At 47.9% G+C, this 24,317-nt stretch overlaps 3 protein-coding genes across 15 annotated transcripts in view; 1 reads left to right on the top strand and 2 right to left on the bottom strand.

Annotated features, from left to right (window-relative positions):
• LYSMD4 (LysM domain containing 4) overlaps positions 1-16,056 on the bottom strand; it is a 21,064-nt gene extending 5,008 nt beyond the window's left edge. The window contains exons 1-6 of one of the 7 annotated variants that reach the window (XM_083850415.1): positions 15,913-16,056; positions 14,360-14,469; positions 11,365-11,486; positions 10,219-10,440; positions 5,092-5,262; positions 23-313 (exon numbers count right to left, since the gene is read on the bottom strand). In XM_083850415.1, the coding sequence (XP_083706541.1) occupies positions 23-298 (276 nt within the window). In that variant the 5' untranslated portion in view covers positions 299-313; positions 5,092-5,262; positions 10,219-10,440; ... (1 more) ...; positions 14,360-14,469; positions 15,913-16,056. The other 6 variants (XM_083850416.1, XM_083850417.1, XM_083850420.1 and 3 more) reach the window with 6 other exon arrangements.
• LOC310904977 (uncharacterized protein) overlaps positions 1-21,348 on the top strand; it is a 23,652-nt gene extending 2,304 nt beyond the window's left edge. Inside the window, exons 2-3 of one of the 2 annotated variants that reach the window (XM_083850422.1) lie at positions 14,062-14,183; positions 15,882-21,348. In XM_083850422.1, the coding sequence (XP_083706548.1) occupies positions 14,062-14,183; positions 15,882-15,887 (128 nt within the window). In that variant the 3' untranslated portion in view covers positions 15,888-21,348. Of the gene's footprint in view, positions 1-14,061; positions 14,184-15,471 lie in introns of both variants that reach the window. The other variant, XM_083850421.1, reaches the window with a different exon arrangement.
• Positions 20,110-24,317, bottom strand: part of ADAMTS17 (ADAM metallopeptidase with thrombospondin type 1 motif 17) — a 185,558-nt gene continuing 181,350 nt past the window's right edge. For all 6 annotated transcript variants that reach the window (XM_083850395.1, XM_083850394.1, XM_083850398.1 and 3 more), the window contains one exon: positions 20,110-24,317. In XM_083850395.1, coding sequence (XP_083706521.1) covers positions 24,166-24,317 — 152 coding nt within the window. In that variant the 3' untranslated portion in view covers positions 20,110-24,165.

Here is a 24,317-nt window from a genome sequence, read left to right as displayed (position 1 = left end):
AGCAAACAGCCGCGGCCCTTACTTTACAGCCGTACTGCAGGGCCAGCTTGTTCAGAGTGTCGTCCTCCGCCACCTCCCGCTCCAGGAGCACCACGTCCGCAGCCCCGTCCCGAGGAGCGCCGCGCCGCTGCTGCTCCCTGCCGCGGGGCCGCAGCTCCATGGCGCTCAGCTCCTCCTCCGAGCTCTCCTCCGAGCCGGGCGGGCTGCGGCCGGGGAAGACGTGGAGCTGGCGGCCCGGCGGGCCGCGCACGCTGACGGGGGCCTGGAAGGGGCTCGGCCGGCCCTCGTTCAGCCTCATCTTCTGCGCCGGCACCTGGGACAAAACCACGCGCTTACGTTTCACGTAAAACCAGCGTTTGTTTCCCGGCCCGTCAGTTTTTACATACAAGCGACTAACCGAGCAGACAAACGGAGTCACTCGGCCCGGGAGCCCTCGGCGACGGCCGCAGCCCGGCGGGCGTCCCCCAGAGCCCCGCTCCGTGCCGCCGCCCCGCGAGCCCTCGGCGCCCCCACGCGCGGACCCGCAGTTCGGTACCACACAATTTACTTTTTATCTCTTCAAGGCCGGCTCCAGCCGCACCCGGCTGCGGCCGCGAGGCCTAAAAGCAGCGGCGGGTCCTTATCTGAGGGCTCCCCTTACCCCCTTCCGACCCCCGGCCCCCTCAGCGCCCCTCAGGCTCCCTCAGCGCCCCGCTCCCTCAGGGCTCCCCCTCCCCTCACCGAGCCGCCGCCGCTCTCCGGCCATGGGCCGCGCACCTCAACCTACCTCCACTCTTCCCCCTCCTCCCTCCCATTGGCTGGCAGCGCCGGAAGGCGGGACCTCAGCACCAGCCGGCCAATGGGAGGAGGGGGAGCGGAGAGGCAGCGAGGTCGGTTGAGCGCTGGAACGTGGCCGGCGGGAGGGCGCCGCTTAAAGGGACCGCGGCACTGCTTAAAGGGCCCGCGCCCCCTGGCGGGGGCGGCCGCAGCGGGATCTCACAGCGGGGTCCCTCAGCGGGGGCACACGGCCGCCGGGCGGGCTGGGGGCTCTGTCCTGGTCCCAGCCCCTCCCTGGCTGAGGTGATGGCGGCTTCGTCCTCTCCTCACGCAGGGTGTGCAGCAGAGCGGAGGTGTGAGGCACCCAAGGGTGCCCTGAGGCGCTTCAGCACCCGTCATAGCAGTTGTGGGGCACCCAAGGGTGCCCTGGGACCCTTTGATACCCATCAAGGTGGTGGTGGAACTGAGGCGTGGGGCACCCAAGGGTGCCCTGGGACCCCTCGGCGCCCATCACCGTGTCCCGGCCCCAAGGGGTCCCGGGCAGCCCCACCACATGAACGCGGCGCCGTGCGGTCACCCCGCGGTGACACCTGCTCGCCCCAGGGGCTCCCTCGCCAGCCGGGCTCCAGCTGCCCGATTTTGTGGTTTTCACCAAAATCGGCCTTTCTCCTCCGCTGTGCGGCGCCGTGCTTTCCTTGGGCTGTCCCACCTGGCGGCGCGTCGCTCCGACAGCCCCGGCACAGGCCTCCGACGCCTTCCACGTGCGAGGCCGCGGTGGGGGCGAGGAGAAGTCCTTTGTCGCAGCTGGTCGCAGGAAGGCGCCGGCTGCCCCCGAGGGCTCGTGTGAGGATCTCTGGCGAGGGAGGGCCGGGAGGTTTTGCTCAGAAGCACGAAGGGCTGCCGCACTTTTTGCCCCAAAACGCGCCCGCTGCGTCTGGGTTTGCATCGTTGACATCGTGCACAGCACCAATGTCCCCAGCTCAGTGCTGGGAGCAGAGCGGTGCCCTCCCGTGCCAGGGCTCTGCGACTGCTCCAGGTGGGCTCTGCACTCCTCTTGGCTTCTGGCACTGCCCAGAGGAAGGTCCGTGAGGTGACTCTGCTCTCCCGGTTTGTCCGCAATAAATCCACGCTGTGAATGGATCACAGTGCCCAGTAACTCCACACAACGCGCTGCCTCGCTTGTCCTGAGCGACCATCGTAACAGAATCTATGCCTTGGACTAAAAGGACTTGGTGGATGCTTTATGGACTATTCGTGGGGCGGTCCACAGATGAAGGGAACGATATCTGGGTGTTAATCACAGCGTACTGATTAATGAAGATGCATTGTAAAGCTTGGGGCCTGAGCACCACCTAAGTGGTATGGAACAAGGGGTGCCTATTGCCATGGTTTTGGCTAGGATAGAGTTAATTTTCTTTGTATGATGCTGCGTTTCGGATTTGTGATGAAAATGGTGGTGATAACACCGATGTTTTAGTCGCAGCAGAGCAGTGCTTGCACAGAGCCAAGGCCCCATCTGCTCCTCGTGCTGCCCCGCCGTGGGGCCGGGGGTGCGCCAGCAGCTGGGGGCTGACCAAAGGGCCCCTCCATAGCGTGCGGCACCATGCTCAGCAGGAACAGTTGGGGTGAAGGAGGAGGAAGGGGGGCGTTCACAGTGACGGCGTTTGTCTTCCCAAGAAACCATTACGTGCGACGAGCCCTGCTTTCCTGGAGTGGCTGAGCATCTGCCTGCCGACGGGGAGTAGGCAAAGGGATTCCTTGGAGTGCTTTTCTTCACCTAGCGAGCTGTCTGTATCAACCCCTGAGCTCTCGCCCTTCCACCTTTCTGATTCTCTCCCCCATCCAACCCGGGCAGAGCAAGCGGCTGTGTGGTTCTTAGCTGCCTGCCAGGGTTAAGCTGCAAAACCCGGCCTAAAAGGCAAGCAGCAGATGTAGGATTTACCAGACCCCACAGGGAATTAGTAGCCATTCACCGAGTGTTGCCCTGCCTTTTCAGCTCTGCGGACCTTCAAACGATCCTATTTTACCTTAACTTATACCTGTTCTCACTTCAGTAAGAATTCTGCACCTAGCAGAGTGGGATTATTCCACTATTAGTTAATTAATACAACGAAGATTTATTTTACTGAAAAAAGCACCACAATGGGAGGCTTTCCAGAACATTTTAGAGAATTATCTGCCGTTTCCAGGCTTTTTCAGTATAAGCATCCTCCACTGATCTTTCCGTTTGCAGCAGCTCACGTTCAGCCTCGTGTCATTCCCAAGCAGCATTTGCTGACTCCCCGGCCTTTTCTGAACCATTTCAGTTCACGGCAGGACAGCTCAATTCTGCAGTGCAGAGCAGCGCAGCCCTTCTGGTCCGCCAAGCTCCACTGCTCCCCACCGTGTCGTGCATAAGCCAAGCTTGCTCGAACCGAAGCAGAAAGACGCCGTAGGACGCGAGCAATCAGCAGATGGATCAGTGCAGCCCCAGTCCCTGACTGAGCTGAGGGACACGCCTGCTCGGCAGCTTTGTTACTGCTGAAGCTGAATTTATGCAAATTGTGGTCAATATGGAGAACACAACAGTTCTTAACAAGAAACAACTGCCTGTTTTGTAGAAGAGCTGATGTTGGCTCCAGGCCAGCTGGATGGGGGACGTCGTCATGCCAATCCATTAGGATGTTTTTGTTGTCCACAGATATATTGTGAGAGCTGCAAAGCCACGAACAACTGAAGCCTGTCTGAGAGCTGAATGCTTCTGTCATTGTACACATTTAACCAACATAGTTGTCATATGTCCCCTGAATTCCAGAAAAAAATCCTCCTACTCCTGATTTATGTCAATGCAGAGGGCAACGGAACTGGAAAGTCTTTTCCTTAATCCCAAGTAGCAGTGTCCGTGATGCTGGGCACCAGCCAGCATTCACATGGATGCAAATTCCTTCCTGGGAAATGTCACAGTTAATGTCATTCTGATAAAGAATCACAACTTCAGTGAAGGTCTTGGTTCTGGCTTTTCCAGAAGAGCATGAACTAGAATAGGGTTCTCTCCTTTATTGTCCCTGTGACTCCTTTAAGCTCTTTTTGCTCAGACCCAGAATTGCTGTTCTCCTCCTCGCTTCTGCTTTGTCTTTTTGCGGGCTCACTTCAGAAGCGTTTTCATTTCACACCTATTCCTTGTATCTTTATTTATTTCTCTTTAAGCAGCCTTCTATGCTTTGCAATCAAATCTATTATTTGGATTCCAGATCACTCAGTGATAGTCTGCTTACTGCACTTGGGAAAACTAGTAGCTTAACATACAACTTGCAGAAAGCAGCCCCCATTTTTTTTTTGTATTGCTATTCAATTAACTCACTCGTCCACAGATGGGCTGTTTCACACATCCACGCACACTTTGCACATTGGTGCTACCTGATGTTTGGGCTATGGCTGCTCAGGTTGGCATCTGACGGTTTCCAACAGTCCAGCACTAGTAGGAGTGAGGAGTGAAAATTGCAATTCATAAATCACCAGGGCCACCATTAATTGTGACCTGATCCATGATTTGGGATTAATAAAAGCAAGACAGAGTTAAATCATTCACCCATTTCCTCTGCCACATGGGCTATTAACAAGAAAAATGTAGAACGAAGAGCAGTCAATAAAAAATGGAGGAGGGAACCCTCACGAATACTCAACTACAGCCCTGACACCACGTACAGCACAAGCTGAAGAAATACTTTTTAGCATCCGCTTCTTAATTTCAACCAGTTATTCCTGTTCAGTTTAGCATATATAGGGGAAGACCGTAATACAGTGCTGTGAGGCAAGAGGAATCTACTGATATTTCTGGTATCACTGCATTATATATGTGTGTATATATATATATATATATATATATAAAATGATGAGTATTCCTTTCTATCTTTATTTTGGCGTTTCCTGTTGGGAGACGGGGAATGCAGCTGTAGCCAACTGCATTCATATTCAGGACATTGCATTATAAAAATTATAAAGCCTCTATTGAAAATAATTTACAAATGTTAGGCTTTGCTCTGGTTTTGGACTTACGTAGCACAACTGATTTCAATGAAGATACCCCCCGTGTTAAAGGCAGAACCATGAGCCAAATGCAACGAAATGATACTCTCCCTGGTGCCTGGCGTGACTAAGCTGATGTGGGAACTATGTATACGTATGATTGAATTACAAACACAGCAACAAGTTTAAAAACTAGGTACACTAGGCACACAACGCCAGGAAGAAAACCTCAGTGAAATTAAGTTCATTATAGGTGTATACTTAATATAGTTAATTGAGCTATGGAGGTTAGTCTGAGTGCATGTTTGGTAGCATTGGGTTACACCTTGCCTCTTTTAATGGTGTCTCCTGTTGGAAGCACTTGTCTAGCTCCGCAGGTTCCGAACTCAGCCACGGGCAACTCCATGCACGGGCGCTACTTCTGCTGTTGTCTGCCCTCGAAAGGTCTTGGGCTGAAACTTGGCAGCCTCAGGAACAAGCTGACGGGTTAGGTGGTGGCACCTGGAAAGAAGCACAAAGCCCGTGTCTGTGCTGCTGCGCAGGAGCAGCCCGGCGATCTGGCTCACCCTGCACCTCTGACTTCTTCTAGGGAAGAAGCGCAGCTCCCGTGTCCGCCCTTGCAAGCTTTCTCTCCCCTTTGTAACATAGCAGGAATTATAATAAGGACCCAGACTCATCGACTCACCTCCAGCTCAGACAACAAATGACTTTCACCTACGAGGACTACATTTGCAACTCTCTCACATACACTGGGACTCTGAGGATTGAGGCTTTTATCTTGGGAACCACAATGCAGATCTGAACACCACTGCCGTCTCCTGGAGGAGATAATGTGTCTTTGCTCAGAGGTCTAGTTCTGGGCTTGGCTTCTATCAAGCAGCACCATTTGGCAGGGGCTGCCTGGTTTATGTGATAGCAGAGACTGAATTACTTAAGAAAAACAGAGACTTACTCTTTATATAAAAACAAATGACAAATTAAAAGTGGTTTTAATTTTGGAGTTCATATTTTCTTGGGATTGTGCCAAATCCTGGAGCCCATACTCCACACCCTGTCCTTCTGGAGGAATTTGGCTAGGGAAAGCACTGTAAGATTTGTTCCCTTTCCTCTCCCTTACTCTTAAAATCCTGAGTACTAGTAAAATCCCTCCCCTTCACCCCCCTTCCTGCAACTGGTAAATTGTGAAGAACAGGAATGTTCCTGGGAAGAAACCCAGGCTGAATCGCATTCAGAACAAGTCAAAGATTTCTTGCATAGCTGAAGCATGTGTTTGCAATCCCCAATTGCCGGAGCACGTAAGCCCTGCCAGCGTATGTTTTCCCTTCAGATGTTCTCAGAGAGCTCTAAGCAGTGTCTAGGGCACTCTGTGGACAACATTTTGCGCAGGCATTGCTCCCTTTGCCCAATCTGATAATGGTGCCAGGGCCAAAAAGGTTCTCGGTGAAGGCAGGGCAAACAGGCAGCACCACTGTTCCAAGACCCTACGTTAGTGACAATCAGAGCCATCGGTCTGCACGACCCCCTGAGCCACAGCCTGGCTCCATTTGGGCCGATCTGTTTGGTTGCTGGCACCAACCTATCACCCCAGGCTTCAGGCAGCTTCTAGGGCTGATGAACTCTGGTGTAATTAGCATGTACAACCCCAACAAAGTACTGCCCAGCACAGAAGGAAAAAAACTAATTAGAACCGTAATGAATGCCCAAAAGGTAAATTGTAACTGTTGGGAAGCAGCAGCTAGCCAGTAGATACATCCTGTTCTCCCTTCTGCCCAAGAGCTGCCACTGATCTAGAGGGGATTTAAATCTTCCATTCAGTGGTTCAAAACGGGAACGTGACGTGGCCGAGGAGGATGGGAGCTGGGGACCAAGACACTGGTTGGAAAAACACTGCTTCGGCATATTTGTGAGGAAACTTTTGTCCTTGGCATCACGCAGCGTGCAGTACATTACAGGAGCACACAGTGAGTCCTTGCTCAAGCTGGTGCTGATACTGGGGAAAGGCAGGTTGATGAAAGCATCACTTGTCTTTCCAATGACCTTATCATGTGAGCCGAGCTTGCCAAGAGCTGTCTCTCACTCTGTGCTCCTCATGGTCTGAGCCAACAAGCCTGAACACGCTGTGCTGACACCTGATATTGCTCAGCATTGCATGGCAGTCTCCGATCATCGCGCACACATCCTCGCAGAATGGGATGATGACTTTTCTGTGCTTTTCTGCAAGTCACGTGCCTCCTTGCTATCTCCAGCTTGTCTCACTTCCAAACATGTCCAATTCCGCTCTGCAGTTTCTTGAGTGTAAGGTGCCCCAGGGAAGGCCCTGAGCTTGCAGGAGGAACAGAGAGAACAGAAAGGTCTTTCAATGCAAGATCTTTGACCTCAGTACATGAGTGGCTGCGCTGTGCTTAGCTCGGCTCTCCACGCTCCCCAGTAGGGTTCCCCTCTTTACTGGAGCATGGCAACAATAGTGAGCAAGTAACACAGGGGGGCAGCAGCAGGCCTTGCTTTCTTGTCAAACTCGCAGGAACTTGTGGTTGTGGCGCCCTTGCAAAGTTTTGTGGAACTGAGGTGTCCCAAGATTTGAGGGTCGCTGTGCTGGGCACAAGCCCAGAGTGACTGCTACAGCTGATGGTGCTATGGGAAAAGCATATCCTCGGAGAGATATCTTCATGGCCTCATTGGACAGGTCGTCAGCACTGAAACCTGTGCTTTTGTCACTGAGCCTGGTCTTTTTCCAGTTCCTGCAGTCCCAGCCCAAGCAGTCTGTGCTCGTGTTACAAAGAACATGCAACTGGCAGACAACGAGAACATTGTCTGCAATGGCAAATATGGCCAGAACGAAAATGCCAGGGCTTAGTTCAGACCCTACTGCTCACCACTCTACCAGCCTTGCTGAGCTTGTGGGAATGCAGGCAAGATGGAGTCTAGCTTATGACTTTCAGTGAGGTGACATGAAAAAAGATGCTCTTACTTGGCTGCACCAGGAAGAAAGACGTAGGGTTCATCTGATACCATTTATTCTGAATGTTCAGATAATGGCGAAAAGGCTTGATCTTGGCAGAAAAGGTGTTAAAAGCTTTGTTTTCAAAGTAGGAACATTTAGGTCAGGGAAGTGGCCCTAAATCACACAGCAAGGCTCTGGGATTTTTCAGACAAGGCTATTTCCAGAGCAGGATTGTCTTTTTCACTGCTCTGTGTGAGCGGAATTTCAGGAGCTGCTTGTGCACTGGATTTGCCTGGTCCTTCACATCAGCACTCCCCATCGTGGTGTCTGAGTGGTGTGGGCCCAAGCTAATGCTGGAAATGGCAAGAAATTAAAAAAACAGCAAAAGCCAGCCCAGCCACCAAAAATGATGGATGGATTAGAATGAGGGATGGGAAACAAAACAGCCCTGTGCCACATGAGTAATTAAAAAAAAAAAAAAAGGTAAAATCAGATAAGTGCCCAGATAGGAAAAGCATTTTCTGTAACCGAGGCTGTTACTTTAATTGGAAAGTGCTGTTAACACAACTGCCTGATGGAGGCAAGTGCAATAGCACAGCAGGGCTGTTGCAGATCTGCAAGTAAACAGCCAAATTGCATCTCTCAGCTTCAATCTGTGAATATCTGAAGCCAAAAGAACAGCTTTAAATTTAAAACTTCTGTTGGAGCTCATGCTTCAATTGGGCTTTGTGCCAGGACATGCAAAGACTTAGGGCATTAAGAGTCTTGTGTAGAAGAAAAGACAGTGGGGAGTCATTTGAGCTGGCTAGTAATACACTGAGCTATAGCAGGATCTGCGTTCATTCCCTTTAAACCAACTTGTGGGAGGAAAATTGTGAAAACTAAGATTTTATCACTTGTAACTGTTACATGGTAAAAGCTAGGGCTAAGCATGGCCCTGGCTGATATAACTCCTGAGTCCTGCACACAGAACAAGAGAAGGGTCCCAGCCCCAAGCTGGCTCTGCCCTTTCATTAACAGGGTAGTGAAGAAGCCCTTGAAGATGCCAGAAAATACAAAGCACCATTAAAGACATCCAAGGAGCTGCTCTGTTGGCCGTTGTCTTCTGTTCACTTTGAACCATAATCTCAGGGAATTCTTGTTTTTCCCAAGAGCTCGAAGTGCCTTATAAAGCTGCAGCCACACAATGCTGTGATGGTACCTCTGCTATTCCCCGAGTTCCAGGGGAGTGAACTTATTCACCCAAGGCCGCACAGTGTGTTGGCACGTCAGCACAGCCTGAATCGCAGCTCTGGGAACTGGGGGTAGGCAAGCATTAAGCAATGAAAGATGTGTCTGACTGTCTGTAATGATCTGGTAATGCTGTGATTTCAAACTGTGAACAGTAGCAAAGTAACACAAACACTACCAGCGTGACCACCAGGTACCAAACAAAGCACAAGTAGCCAGATCAGTTTCATGTAGAGAAAAGGAAGAAGAGCTGAATGATGCCTTTTGCTGTGGGCTGTGTCTTTGCTGGTTAATGCTGCAGCTCTCTGGGTCTTTGCACAGGCAGGGCGTAGATGGACAGGCTGAGAATAATTACCAGGAGTCAGTGCAATCCTTCCCTGGGACTCTCCACTGCCAGAAGCTGCTCTACAATATTCCCAGCTGCTTCCCTAAGTATCTGACAGATTGGACAAAATTAAAGAAACATGGGCTTTGCACTTCAAGGCCACTGGGAAGTAACTAATCGGGCTCCCAGCTGAGCCAAATGCAAGGAAGAACATCATTAGCAATAAATCTTCTCTAATTGGAGCCAAGGAATGGATATTTTCTTATGGAAAAACCTTCCCCTTTCCTCTGGGCCACATTGACCAGGAGGAGAGTGACCCCAGTGGGCAGTGGAGGACTTTTATCGTAGTGCCAGGGACTTACCTTCTCAAGCAATAGAAGAAAATGCCACTGCAAAAGCTTCACAGATGGGAAGAAAAAAGAAAAAGAAAAAAGAAAAAAAAAACCACCAACAACAAAACCCACTAAAACACCATAGCTCTTGTTCTGGCATAGGGTTCTGGTCCAAAGGGGGAGGGAGGTGTTTCCACTTGTTTTGAGGCAAGTGCTAGGAAAGTCTCCTTAAAGCCAAATGCTGATCTTTCTTTTCAAGGAACAATCCCAGGGAACAGGTCAAAGACAAGGCAGTTGCCAGCTGCAGGTACAGCTCCTATCTCACCTGTAAGCTCCCATCTCACCCGTAACCTTTCTGCGCACCAGCCAGCAGCCCCCTGTGCAGAGCCGAGCTGCAGGCTGAGGGCTGCCCCACAGCCAACCTCCAGCCCCGGAGCAGCGCCCAGGCAGCCAGAGGGTTGGCTGAAGGCCTCAGGGACAGAGTTGGCTCTCTGCAGCTGCAGCCCCTTGCATTTTGCACGGCCACGCAGTTGGTGGGTAGGCAGTCTAGTGAACAGCAGGGGCGGGGACCAGGCTACCTTTATAGCTGCTCACAATCCACAGATGGGACTCACCATGTAGACACCAACCTTGCACTGAAGACTTTCTAGGTCCGGGGCCCAGACGCCGGCAGGGAGTTTCACCACAGTCTCCTCCACAAAGGTCAGACAGAAGTTGGTTTCTGGGTCTTGCTCATGAGGAGATTATCAACATGGTGTGTGGGTGAGCGGGTGCGTGCTGGTGACAATGCTCGACCATCAAATCTGCCAGGACCTGTGCCCTTCTCTTTTGATTTTGTCCCTCTTGGAGTGCTGAAAGCAGAACAAGAACAAGGGGAGCAAAAGAAGGAGTGGAAAGAGAACTACTGTAAGAATTAAAGTGACAACAGCAATAAAATGAATACCACACAGAACCAGGCAGCAGTGGGGTCAGGTAAACGCCCCACTTGCCCTGTTCATTAAAATTCAAAACACAAACATCCTGCAGTTTTGCTGAAAGTGAATTGCTGTCCCCTTATCTCATTGCTATGCGCAACCCAAAGCCTGTGTAAGCAGCTACAGTGAATTAACACCAGGAAAAGTAGCTGGACTGAGTTTACTAACGGAAAAAAATCACCGGCATGCTGTTAAGAAAGAATGAGGACTAATTCTGTTTATTTGGATTCATTTTGTTTGATTGTGCATGCCCTAGGAAACATGAGAGCTGGTGGGGATCACATCAGCACAGAAGAGCAACAAGTGGATAGTGCAGAATTCATGCAGACATTGTGCCAGTCACTGAACCAGAAAATAAAGTTGGCTCAGAGGCAATCACTACGTTGAGAAACGATCTATTGATAAGACACTCTTGGGGAACAGTCTCAGAATGATGTGAGGGAGAGATGGGAAATGGTGCTGCAGAGTTGTGTTTGGAACAAAGCGATCAGGAGAGAATACTGCATAGTTTGACTTTTTGCTTTGCTTTCCTCCCTATTCTTCCCCATTTATTACTAGGGGAAAGAGCATCTTTGCCTGTAAAAATCTCTGTGCCTAAAGAGGTGACACTGGGCTGTGCTATTGTACTGAACTACTTTTGCTTTGCTTTTTTTGCTTTGCTTCAAGTTGCTTGGGAAAATCACAGTAGAACTGTTAGCTATGGATCTCAACATGACCAACATTACCTCACCTTTAAGAACCTGCACTTACAAACTCCTTGCTTGGTAGGGAGGGAAACGTATCGTATTGCTTTCAACTCACCAGAAAATTGCTCGCACCAGCTACTCTTTGTGGGCACGTCAAGGGAATAGGACCAAGTCCCAGATGGCCAGAGAACCAAGGTACAGTTGGACAGGAGGAGATGATGCTCTTGAACACAGCACCTGAAGGAAAGCCAGGGCAGCTTTTTGGTCCAGGAGATAAACTTCATGCCTTTTTTAATAGGTAAGATGCATTTACAGTTGTTTCCAGAAAGGGGCAGTAGAGACCAAACCCACAGGATGAACAGAAAGAGACATCCTCATCAGGGAGAAATATAAATAGTGAGAATTGTTTGCAAGGGCTTTTTCTTTGGCATAGAAATGCTCCACCATGCGTCCATTCAAATAAAAACAGCAGGGCCAGTATAGGCCAAAATGGGGCTGCCTGGTGTAACGCAGTCATTTCAAGTCACTCTGAGTTTGCTTCCTTGCCTGCTTTTCAGAGGAGGGCAGTAACCCTGCCAATGTTTCAAATATGGAGGCTGCACAGGCTGCATCAGTTGGCACAAGGCCTTCTAATGCATCAGAGGAGCACTACATAATGTATTACATAACACAGCCGAACCTCCAGCACCAAGGTTTTTTGTCAGGCTCATGAGTTCCTATACCATTGCTAACACAATCAGGATTCCATCTGACCTTGAAAGAAAAGAGACGAGAAAAAGAGGTGCTTTTAAAATCTAGACTCCCCAAACCTGACGTTGTAACAGTGTGAAGCAGGGAAGCCCATCCCTGCACCATCCTTACAATCTCTTTCAGATTCTCTTGAACCACAGAGAGCTAATTCTACAGCTGACTGAAGTTCTTCACCTGGAGCAAATCCCATACGTTTTAATTAATTCAAGCCCTTTATCCCAGCCCTGTGCTATTGCTTTATGCCTTCCTCTTGCACCATCCATAATCCACAGTGGAGGGGGTGTTTCTGGTGGTGGACATGTCCAGAAACCCCAGTTGTGTGACAACACAAGCAGGCACAAAGCATGCAAACCAGTCTCTTCCTCAGAGAGTTTCTGGCCTACGAATAAGATTTCAAACCAGGAAGGCAAGCAGGGAGCAATGTCAGGTGAGAGACCAGCTGTCTGCAGCAGAGCAGCTGAGGCAGCTTTATCAGGAAACCAAGAACCCATTCGGATCCTGCTCACAGCACAGCTCAACACACCAGCAGATCTGGCTGCAGACTGAAATCTTGGCTTTCCCTGAAGCTAATGGCAAACATCCCACTGGCTTCAATAGGAGGAGGACTTCACGCCAGATCTCGTGCTTCCCATTCCTTTGCCGTAGCCATGAGAGCAAGCTTTCCTTCCAAGGCTGTGTCTGCAGCTAGGGCCTTCTGGAGCAGGAGAACGGTTCTCCTTGCAACCTAACAAATATCAATGGGAAATAAAAGACTTCTTTTTTAACAGAAATGGTGATTGCCCCAAAGAACAACCTGCTTTGAGATATGGGGCTCTCCGGGCTGAAATTTTTCCTTTCCTTAATGTCTGCCTACAAGGTGCACAACAGCTCAATCACACAGATGCTGGCTGTGATGAAATCAGAAGTTGGAGAGATGGCATGAGCAGGTTTATGCAGCTGGAAACTCATCTCTCCTGGTCTTAACATCCCTCACTCCATACCTGATCGTGTGGCAGTACAAATACAAATAGTGTGACTGACAGCAAACAGGCTGGGGAAGACTAAGGTGACCTGTCTCACAGAAACTGTATCCCTGCTGCTTTTATCACAACTGTGTCAATGACTATTTATTTGAGGAGGGAAAGAAAGAGATGCTGGCAGAACTGCGTGCTGACTGCACAGGGCTCTATGTTTGCTCTGGCACAAAGGGTTACTTAGCTCACTGTGCAGGCTGGAGATGGGAGGTTCTGGTTCCTCTCAGACTGGCAGACTTGGTATAGCACAGGAGGGATGCGTGCCTGGCTGTTGAAATGAGCACCTTGAGATCCCTAAGCTATTTCTGAGATGGCAAGGTCAGGGCTCACATTCCTTACAAACCTTTGCTTTCCTTGGCAATAGTCAAGAGTTTTGTTAGGGAAATCCTGGTGGGTGTTTTGTGATCAGTCAGGCGCAGCAGATTCTATTGCTAGAGGCTGTATACAGGACCTCCCATCTTCTACATGTAGTAAAATGAATCTGTTTTCTCCAGAAATCCAGGAGTCACCAGCACGGTGCTGATCACCTGTATTATTTCTTAGGTCATGCAGCATGTCTACCGGACAGACTGATGTCTGTACAGCTGACTGTTTGCATATCAATTCTAGAGGCAAAGGAAATTCTTCAAATCCCATGGCACAAATGTGCACTTCCACAGAAAAGCAGGTGGAGATGTGCCAAGTTACAGTTCCTCAGTTGCTACCCCTGTAACAAATGCCCTGCAAGGAAAACTGGAAAATATTTCATGAAAGAGCAAAGATAACACAAGACTATCTGGCAAAGGCTGGAATTTAATATTAATGGCTTTACTTTAGTCACTGTATTTCCTGTTCCTAACTTAACCCTCTAAAATCACCAGTGGTCAAAGAAGGGCTATAAACTTTTCCACACCTAAAAGGCCTTTCCTTGAAAGATCTCAGAGCACTTGGCAAATATTAGGGACTGCTGAGGGCTGGCTGTCCTCTGAGGATGCTGCCCATGTAGCCAGTGTGCAGAAGCTTATTTGGCTCCTGAAGCCAAACACTGAAATTTATGCTCCTCTTTGCAGGAATATCTTCCTTCACTGTCTCCCAGTCCATCACAGGAATTCATAGAATGAGAGGAACAGAGCTCCCTTTGAATTCACGCTCCAGATTCAGTGTGAGAAAAACCTTCCCCGCAGACAGCTGGGTAAGAGATACACAGCAGCGATGTGATTGTTACATGGAGACTGCTCACGGCTGTGCATGGCTCAGCTGCTGGTATAGCTAAACAGCTCCGTTCAACAACAGTGTACCAAAATTCACTCTGATACTGAGCTGGACCAGGCCCCATGTCCCCACCCATCCCTTCCAGCAGGTACTTACCTGGAGGAGCCCAAATATTAGTCAACATAGATAAGAGGTGCAGAATGTAGCTTTTCCAAGTCTTGCGATCCCTTGGTGATCCTTCTGTGCCACCCGCATCTTCCATCGACCTGGCAAAATACCTGAATTATTGAGCTGACCCACCAAGAGGAATTTAGACTGGAAACATCTCGAGAAAGATGGGTCTCATTAAGGTCTGCAGCCTGCAAAAGAGCACGATGTTGGCTAGGGCAGAGAGCTGGGGAGAGAAGCGTTAGTCATCTCCTGCCTCGTGTTCAGCCCTTTCGGACAGTCTCCTCTCTTGGAAGATGCTCTGTTTTGCCTGTATGACTGTTGGCAGAAACTAATGAGCAGGGCTGGTTGAAGATTTTCCATCAAAACAATATTTTTGTTTTGCCAAAAGATACTTTAAAAATTAGGCGGAAAAATTAGAAGAAAGGACTTAGGTTTTGGCTGACATTGTTGGTTAAAAACAATCCCAAACTTAAGATTTTTTAGCCAAAAATGGAAGTATTTAGGGTGAGGCAGGGAAGGAAAGGGGAGGAGCCTGGCAAGTCCTAGAGATACCCTGAAAAACATCTAGAAAGTGTTTACAAATATGAGGATATTTTTGTCATTTTTTTTCCATAGTGAAAGATAGTTCTGTTTTTAGACCCATTCTACAGGGAGGCTGGAAAACAAAAAAAACTTCCTTTTTTCTTTCTTATACTATATGTATGTGCACAGGCAGCAATTTGTCTAGAGAGACACTTAAGAAAGACCAAATCTCTCATAGGAGCTGCCCAGGAGCCTATTACCCAACAACTGCAACTCTCACAGTAACGGACATCCACACAGCTGATTCTGCTGTGAGTTCATACAGCTGATGGAAAGCCCCAATAAACATCGCGGTTGCCTTGCATACAAATAAACTGAGCCATGGGGACAGACAGGGAAAAGGCACTGTTTGCAAAGGAAGGTAGTGTGCACACAGCTGTTGCAGAACTGTCCCTCCTTACCCGCCAGCCAGCCACAGGCAATGTTGTTGCTAATAACGGTGCAGGGAGAATGGCACAAAAATACCTGGGAACCCGCAGAAAGCTGGTTTTTCCCCTTTAAAATTGTTTCTTCAGCAAAACATGGCTGGGAAAAGGAAACAGCTAGAATCTTCCTCACCCTCTGGGCAACGTGACTGCTGGCAGCATTTGTTGGGCTTACTCAGCATCCCCTCCTCAAGGTATGGTCACAGCCAGCGCTGTGAAATGATTTGGGGAAGCTGCGAGCAATGGAACTGGCAGCTCTGGGGACCTGGCAAACCCAGGACCCCACCACCTTGACACAAACCTGGGCATTAAGCAGAGGTGGCAGTGCTGAAGCCAACACGGTGCAAGCGGCACAGAATTCAAACCAGCTCTGTGAGAAAAACAAGATGTTATTAAGCAGTGGAGAGCAGGGGAGGTTCAATTTATAGTGATTTCCTAAGGAATTATACCATGATTCTGGACAGTATTTACATTTTAGACAACACTTAATTTTTTTAAAGGACTAATTCAATCTAGATGTGGATTTCATACCTTTTTCTTAATGAGAACAGCACCGGGGGAAGCACGCTTAGAAGTACTGACGTGTCCTGGCAAGGGCTCAGACTGCTGCAACTCGCCTTGCTGACAGGCCGAGCTTGACTCTCATCCCGCGACAGCCCCGGGGTTACAGTCCCGGCGACTTCCACCACAAGCAGCTCTGGCTCCCGGCCGCCGAAGTGATAAAAGACTTCTTGTGCGATCATCTCAGGAGGCAAGTTTGGTGCCAAACAAAGCTGCAGTCTGGTTGGGCCTTTTTGCCATCAGAGACAAAATCAAGGGGAAAAATGCAGAGCCGGGGAAATAAATGGAAGCTGCAAAATGTTCAAATAATGTCTTTTCCAAGAAAATGAAAAAAAAAAAAAAAACACACCAAAACCAAAACAAGAGTGGCTTGTCTGGCTTTGCTGGCCAGGCCCTGGATGCACTCAACTTCGTGCAGCCTAAAGGTCCCGTTAGAGGACTCCCCTTTTTCACATTCCGAACAGTTTCACTGCCTGTCTCCACAACGGCTGCAAAATGATGCTGTGTGCAGCGACCTCAGAGAAAACTGTTCGTGATCTTTTGACAGCCGATGCTTTTTGGGGTAGCGGAGGCAGCCGTACGGATTGGCATGCTACCAGCACTCTCCTGCTGAACAAACGAATCTTTCCCTCTCTCTGCCAGCCCACGTTTTGAGCAGTAGCCAAGCTTGTGGCTGGATCTTGCCTCTCAGTTGCTGTAAGAGGCATCTCCGAAGTGATGTGCACTTTACCCTTCGCTACTTCCAATAACAAAAAACGTGTCTGAGGAGAGAAAACCAGTGGGGAATATCCCTTTCCCTTCTCTGCTAGCACGGTAATGGCAGTGCAGGCTCACTCACTTCATTCAGAAGAAACCTATGTTCATCTCCACGCCTTGCTGCTGCCAATAACCCCAAGCAGCTGCTTTGGGAATCTTCTTTTTCCCCACGACCGCCTGCAGGCTGTAAACTCTTCAGAGAAGGACCATTTCTTTGCACATGGCCCTCCAGCATCCACGTCTGGTTGCAGCATCTATGGAAGTGCCACTGCCAAAAGAACACTGAAACATTAGAAAAGACCTCAGAAACAAATACCAGCCAGGAAGCAACAATGAGGGGAGACGCAAGGTTACTAAAGGAATTATTTTTCTTCAGAGGGCTGAGGGAGGAGATTAAATGCACTTGTGCTGATGAAGGACTGTTTTGTATCAGCAGCAAAGGTGGTGAAGTTTCTGGTGGGTGCAAAGCTAGTGGGACACAAAGCAGCTGAAAGCAGAGCCAGAGGGGAAAGGGACAGAGATCATGCAAGAAGGGCAAGGCCATGAAGCGGGTCCATGGGGAAGAGAGGAGGGAGGACAAGGCAGGAGGATGCAAGGGCTCACCTGGATCCTGAGTTGTGCCAGGAGCCAGCCCCACACCCAGATGCCCTGTGGGATCCGCCACGGCGAGCGTGTGGAGCTGCTCCCTCCTGAGGCCGTGGGGAAGCCAGGGCCTGTGGCATGACCAGACGAGTCACGCTGGAGGCTCCAGCTCCACCCAGGCCGCAGAGGGATGAAAGGATTAACCACCCAAACAGGAGCCTTTCACAGCCAAGCAAGAGGAGCTGAGGGAAACCACAGCTTTCAAAAGCCCAGCTGCTTCTCTCCAGCCCAGCAGCCGAGGCCGAGACCTACCCCGGGCTACGTGGACCCAGCCGGCGTCTCGGCTGCGGTAAAGCATGGGGCACACACATGCGAGCCCCAGACATCAGCTGCAGGACCCTGCTAATTGGGAAAGTCTGTCCGAGTGTCTGGCCACCATTTGGCAGAGCCAGCAGCTCTGACAAAATAGTAACTGTGGTACAGTGCAGCCTCCAGACATTCATCGTGGGGTCTGTCACATGAAAGGGACATGAAAGGAGACGAGGCCATGTGAGACACACAGAGGTCAGCGCTGGAGACTCCCCGTTTGCCTTCTGGGGTGGTTACTGCTAGGGGGAGTTTGCAGCCCCTCTCTGCTTACACACACTCATTTAAACTCTCCTTTTAAGCAGGGAGTTCTTCCCAGCTGAAGTGAAGATGCTGCAGTCCTCTTTGCCCAAGGCGGCTATGCTGTCGGGAAGTCTCTCTCCAGGCAGACAGGCCCATTTCTCAAGAGGGCGAAGAGAAGCCGGAGACATGACAGAAGGACAAAGAAAAATGCTCTCTTAGAAAAGAGAACTGGTCTTGTGCATTAGTAGCATTTGAGGAACTCGTCTTCCTACTGACCTGCCTCCAAATCAAGGTAAACAGGTTGCTGAAGGGCAACTTGTATGGAGAAGTATTATCTGGCACGTTCAGCACAGGTCCAAGCACTCTAAGGAATGTTGCTGAGGAGCCGTTCCCACAGCCTGCCTGTTTCTGGGTGCATTCACACAGCACGATGACCAACCAGTGGTACAAGAAACTTGTCTGCAAGCAGGTTACCTGGGCTTCTTTTGTTACACCGTCAGGAAAGTGTGAGTGCATTGACCTGGCATCTGGCCTGGTTCTTCTCTGCCTGCACTCCCCAGCACACTGGTGTTTGTGCCGACACTCCAGTACGAAAACACGTCTCTTCCAGTGGACCATGTGGCGTAGGGGAAAGCACAAAGTAACACGCAGTTTTCCTCTACCAACAGCAGAAGATCCTCCAATAGTAACACGCTGGGTGATGCACGGGGCTGATGCTGGTGCTCCATTTTTAAGCTTTTTCGAAAGAAATTTCCTTCCAGAGAAAGCAGGGTCCCGCCAGCTTGCTGTGAGAGCTCAAGAGACGGCGAAGGCTGCTGTGTACATCAGGGCTTGGAGGAGAGTGAAAGAAGCAGGTGGAGCTTGTGGAGGCAAAAGTGAGTTCCAAGCAGCTGAGCAGAGATTATGCGTTCCTCATGGTCCTTTTGTGCCAGAGCACCGGAGCCATCTGACCCCACCTGCCTGTAACGAGCTCGGCTGAGGTGTCTTAAAAAGACAACTGAGATCACGGGCAAGGAAAATGGCTCCAAACCAGCTGGTTTCTTGCTTGGAAGATGGGGTTTAGGGATAAAGGAAAAACAGCAAACTGCTACATGCAAAATAGGCAAACTAAGTACATAAGCCTACCGGATTTATAGACGACATGTTGGCACGTACCAGGAAAATTTCAAGCCAAATGTATGACAGCATTCCTTACACCCCTCCCACCCTTTGCCATATCCCATAGCTTAATGTAATGCCTTTTGGCTTCCAAAGGCTTATAGCTATGTTTTATTGTTTAAACAGGTCAACAATTGCAATCATATGTTGACTCCAGGCAATACACAAACACGATGATGTGTTAATATACAGCAACACTTGGATGGAGTTCCTAAAATTCTGCTGCTGTTAAGAGTCATGTGTATGACGGCAGCTGGACTGGTATCTCCTACGGCTACCTTGGAAAACTAGGAACCCTATCAGTGCTATGCTATTACCAAGAAGCCAGCGTGAGATCAGCAAATGAACTCTATTTTTAATGTACGTATAACCTCAATTTCTGGAAATCATTTTGGGAGGAGGACTCTCACACCAGCTGCAGAAGCTAGGGCTCGTTTTTAAGGTTGCTTTAGAAAGGTGCTGCTCCCATCTCCAAAAGTGTCCTTTTAACAAGAGTTGGGCTGGAATGGGATATGGATGATGGCATCTTTGTAAGACAGGATGGGAAGGGATCCTACAGGCATAACTGTGTGCAGCTATTGGAAAAAAACAACAAACATCTTCACCAGGGTGATGGAGGAATTAAGTAGTACAAAGATTCTGGCTGGTGCCTACAACAAACACATCCAAAACACTTGGCACTGAAGTAATTCTGTTTATTTCACACCAGAGCAGTGTGCAGCTAGGTTACGTAGATACCGTTCCAAGGAATGGAATAGTTTAGCTCCAATATAAATTTCCACATGCTCAGCAGCCTTCGTTATCAGGTTGCGCCCGTGGAGCAGCTACCATTAAACACACAGCTAGCTGCCACTTCATCTCAGCTCCAACATATACTGAAAGCAACCTCTCCCAAAAGCACTTGCAAAACGTCTCTCCCTCCACGCGTAAGCTTTAGGTTCCCCGCAGCCTGCTCAGCCATACCCAGCGATACCCCAAACGGAGCCTGGCTCTTTTTCCCCACACAGGCATTTCCTGCTGTTGTGTCACTGACCACAGACCTTGCTAGACAATAAGCAGGTATCAACATTCCCTGCGCTTTATTTTGCAACCCGGTCGGGACAAGACCCGTAATTTCTTGCTTTGTTAGCACACCAGGAACAAGAGGATGCCAGACTTTTGCTGACAAATGGCTTTTTACACCTACCACAGCTACCAAACAGTTGGCCTAGACTTAACCAATTTTCCCAGTCTCAGTCCAGTATTAGACAGATGCATGATGTACTGCTTACAGCTTCAGTCCCTGCTCTTAATTTTCATGTTAGCTGTTTGATTTGCTTTGCATTATTATTATTTTTTTTAAGTTCGGAAACCTTATTAAAGTTGTTATGGAAAAAATAAATTTATTATTCAACATACTCATTTCTTTTTTTCAAAATGGAATGATCCTCTTTTCTTTTTTTTTTTTTTTTGGTTTTCATTTACAACTGGTTCCATTCAGTTTGACTGTTTTTATCTTTTCTATTTATAGCCAGCACCAAGAAGAAAATTACCATGGATACAGTACATATGCAAATTAACTAATGGAAAAATATATACATTTCACTCTGTAATGAAAAACTTAAATGATATTATTGCCATGGAGGATATATCCCTGTATTATAATAAAATATCAAGCAATAATCAACTGCTAAGATTCTTCTCCACCAACAAAATTAGCACCATACATGAGATAGTGAGAATCTACACTCAATAACACAATTGTGCAACTAGAAATGTACAGTACTTTAGTAACAGTACAGAGTATTGTTTACAATATGGAAATACCACCACTGTAATCTAAAGAGTGTCAATCTTTTACGAACAACAACTAAAAAAAAATGTATTGTCATAGATACACCGAAACAAACAGCTTTCCTTTCACCAGGATGGAGTAACTGAGGGCAGAGCATAGCTGTAAATTCATAGTAAAGCTCCTATAAAATGATACAAAACAGAAGTGCATGAGTATCGAACAGAATTGAACTCTTTTTTTCTTGATTTTTCTGGTTATTATAAAATGGGAGGGTTGTCACCAGATAAAGCAAGAGATTGTAATAAAATGGAGCTGTGTTGTGCCATCAGTTTTTAATCAAAGTTGGTTTCTGATTATTAAAAAAAGGTTGATGCACACTAATCTGTGGACTGTGAGAGCAAGTGAGGTGGTTTTCAGTGCTCAGATATTCAGAAGAATTCCTTCTAAGTTCATGTTTCCTTAGGTAGGACCCAGAACTTGGGACCAATGTCCTTTAAATTCCAGGACTAAGTGTACTGGGACAGGCCTCAAGTCTACGTAGCCACCATGAATTATTTGTGGAAAAAAACAATTAAAATCCCTCCTCACCTATGCACCTTTCTAGGAGCTCACCTACTGCCTAGACAGGGTGACAAATCAGCACCAGAAGGAAAAATAACCCCTGATATTTAAAAAATAATTCAAACACCTTTGATTCCCATTAATAACAAATGCACAAACTATTATTCCAAGAAAACAGAGAAGCCCAGCGGCAAATCCTTCAACAGGCCAACGTAAATGTTAGCAATGCCAAAAAAAGATCAGTGAGGGGGTCGCATTTCATCAGGTCAGGCCAATTCACGGGCAAATGTTGCCCATTAAAAGAAAAACTCCAAACCAAATGAAGGATGTGAGAGAGCCAGCTCAGCCACGATGCTGTGAGGTGCCTGTGGCGATGGGGAGGCAGGAAGGACAGTCACCGTCCCGCTGTGCAGCAGGGCTGTGTTACCGCAGCTTATGACAGCAGGCAAGAAGGGAAACTACTGCTATAAAATATCAATATAAGTTAGCTTTTCTGGGCTTTGTCTGCTCTCTTGGAACTTTCTCATTAGCAGTACATCTACCTATAAATTTGCCTAACCCAACACCATTGTGGTATTGCAAAAACCTTCCATGTCACCCCTCTCACAACATTTTCCATTGCTTGCTTGCTAAGTAGTTACACAACCTCTGCACTTGGGCTCCAGGGTGGGAAGAACAGAAGAAGGAGGTCTGATCCTGACAATCAGATGCCAAAAGAACATCCAGTATTAACAAAAACAAGTTAGAATCATTTCCCTAATAGAGAAAATCATCTGGGGAACAGGAAAGCAGATCTGTTTGTGACAGGCATTTGGGAAAAAATTGTGTGCAAACGTGGCTTTGTGCATACAGGCAAACCCTTGTTTGCACACGTGCTCAGTCGCGCTCATAAGCACAGATGCGAATGTGAAGCCCACGCAGTATTAGTCTGTTGATGAATATTAGTTCCCCCTGCTTGAAAAATTTAGCTGTTGATAAAACGCTAATGAGTTATTCCAGTGAGATTCTGCGTATTGAAATAAGGAAGAAGAAGTTGCTTTAAAGATACGTTAGGTACTAAGAGTCTTTATCCCTCCTTGCATTGAAAGGAGACAACAGCAACAAAGACAACTTGAGGACAGGTGTGAGCTGCAATTCTGAGCGGCCCAGGGGCTGGGGTAATAGCTGGGCTTAGTTCTGCACTCATCTCCGAGGAATAAAACAGTAACACACAGTTCTAGAGCGAGTACAAAGCTGCAATTCATCCAAAAGGCTCTGTTCGTATTGTGAAGAGCGAGCTGTAACTTAACCACTGCACAACTGGCCTTAGAGCCTGGCAAGGGAAACGATACGTGCTGGAGCAAGATGTGATAGAGAGACATTGGTCTGTAGGGCTAACAGAGGGGACAAACTCTGCCCTGGGTAGAGCTCCCGTTTCAAGTCTCGCATACCAGAGAGGAGTTTGGTTTAAAGTGCAGACACATGGAAGAGAATATCATACATGCAGAACTTTTGAAGTGCTCTGATAGCACCAATCCAACAGCACCAAACCTGACAGCACCACAAAATTAAGGCAGAAAGCATTAAAATACAGTGAGCAAAACTCTAACCCTTACTGAAGGCAATAGAAGTCTTGGCCTTAGGGCTTCAACAAGCTCAAGGTTTCATCTTGAATGTCTTGTATCGCTTATAGCACTTTTGACTCAAAATGCTACATAATCTCAGCTGTATACAAGAGCCAAGAGACAGGAAACACCTGTTCTGCTCTCCAGTCCATCCTTCAAAGGTTGTTCCAAGGCCTGTTTCTGTACCAATGCTATCCAGTTTCATGGTCCTCTTAAAAAAAAAAAAACAAACAGAAAAACATTGTCTCATTATCTGATTGCTTTCTAAAAACTGGAGAGAGATTAGACCAAGCGATCCCCCACTAAGCTCTGCTGGACGAAATGATTCCTGGCTTTTTCCACCTTGCTGTGTACGGTTTTTGCGTAAAAATTACTACCTACTGCTGTTAATAAGCTTCCATTTCATTAAGCTCATAAATTAGGCTTCAAAAAAGAAACTATATTATTTTGGGGAAAAGAGAGAGGATTGGTTTTTAGAATTGGAAAGAAGAGCAGTCCTTAGTTGCTCTAAAAAATATGACTTGGAATGTTGGATATAACTGTACTGAGCTTTCTGTGGGAATTTCAGAGATGTCCATCTTCTGCTATCAGTTTTCACAAGCTTTTTACAGCAAATCCCCTCTTTAAATTAAGCATTTAATTTCTGCGTGCCCCTCCAAGTCCCCTCCACAGTGGGATAACTGTTGGGAATTAAAAACATCAGATGAAAGCCAAGATTAAAAGAGTAAGTAATGTCTCTACCTTTGCTGATTTATTTTGCCAGAGGCCTTCCTCCATGGAGGCACCCATAACCTTAGTCAACCTTGCAACTCTTGTCCTTTTCTTTAATGGTAGCAAGCCATCCAGTGGCTGGTGATTTAATATATTAAAGTAAAAAGCATTAATGAAAAAGGTAAAGATGTCAAGATATGATAAAATGATTGGCTCCTTGAGATGACTCTTTTCTGCTTTTGTTTTGTTTTGTTTTTGTGTGTGCTTTTTATGTTTATTTTTAATTTTTTTAAGGTGGATGAGTGGATTACTTTGGTATCCAGTCTGTAGAATTAGTTTCAAGTCTTATTAGGTATGCTTTGGAATCCACCACATTGTAGCAAACTCATGAAGTTCCAGTACTCAGACCTACTAGTCCGTGACTTACATACAAATAGCTGTAATACCCTAAGAAGTAGCACAGGTTCATTAACTCTTCTGCTGCATCTTGTTTGCATAAAAGTCTCTGCAAGTCTGGCAACAGCGCTGATACCACCGCATGTCTTGGCACAGGTTCTTCTCCCGGATCACCCTGCAGTACACTGTCCACTGGTCGCCTGTGCACTTGTACGTGAGAGCAG

Source organism: Anser anser, assembly GCF_964211835.1.
Source record: "Anser anser genome assembly, chromosome: 10".
NCBI lineage: Eukaryota > Metazoa > Chordata > Aves > Anseriformes > Anatidae > Anser > Anser anser.
Note: the sequence above shows the minus strand (reverse complement) of the source record. Positions and strands in the feature narration are given on the sequence as shown.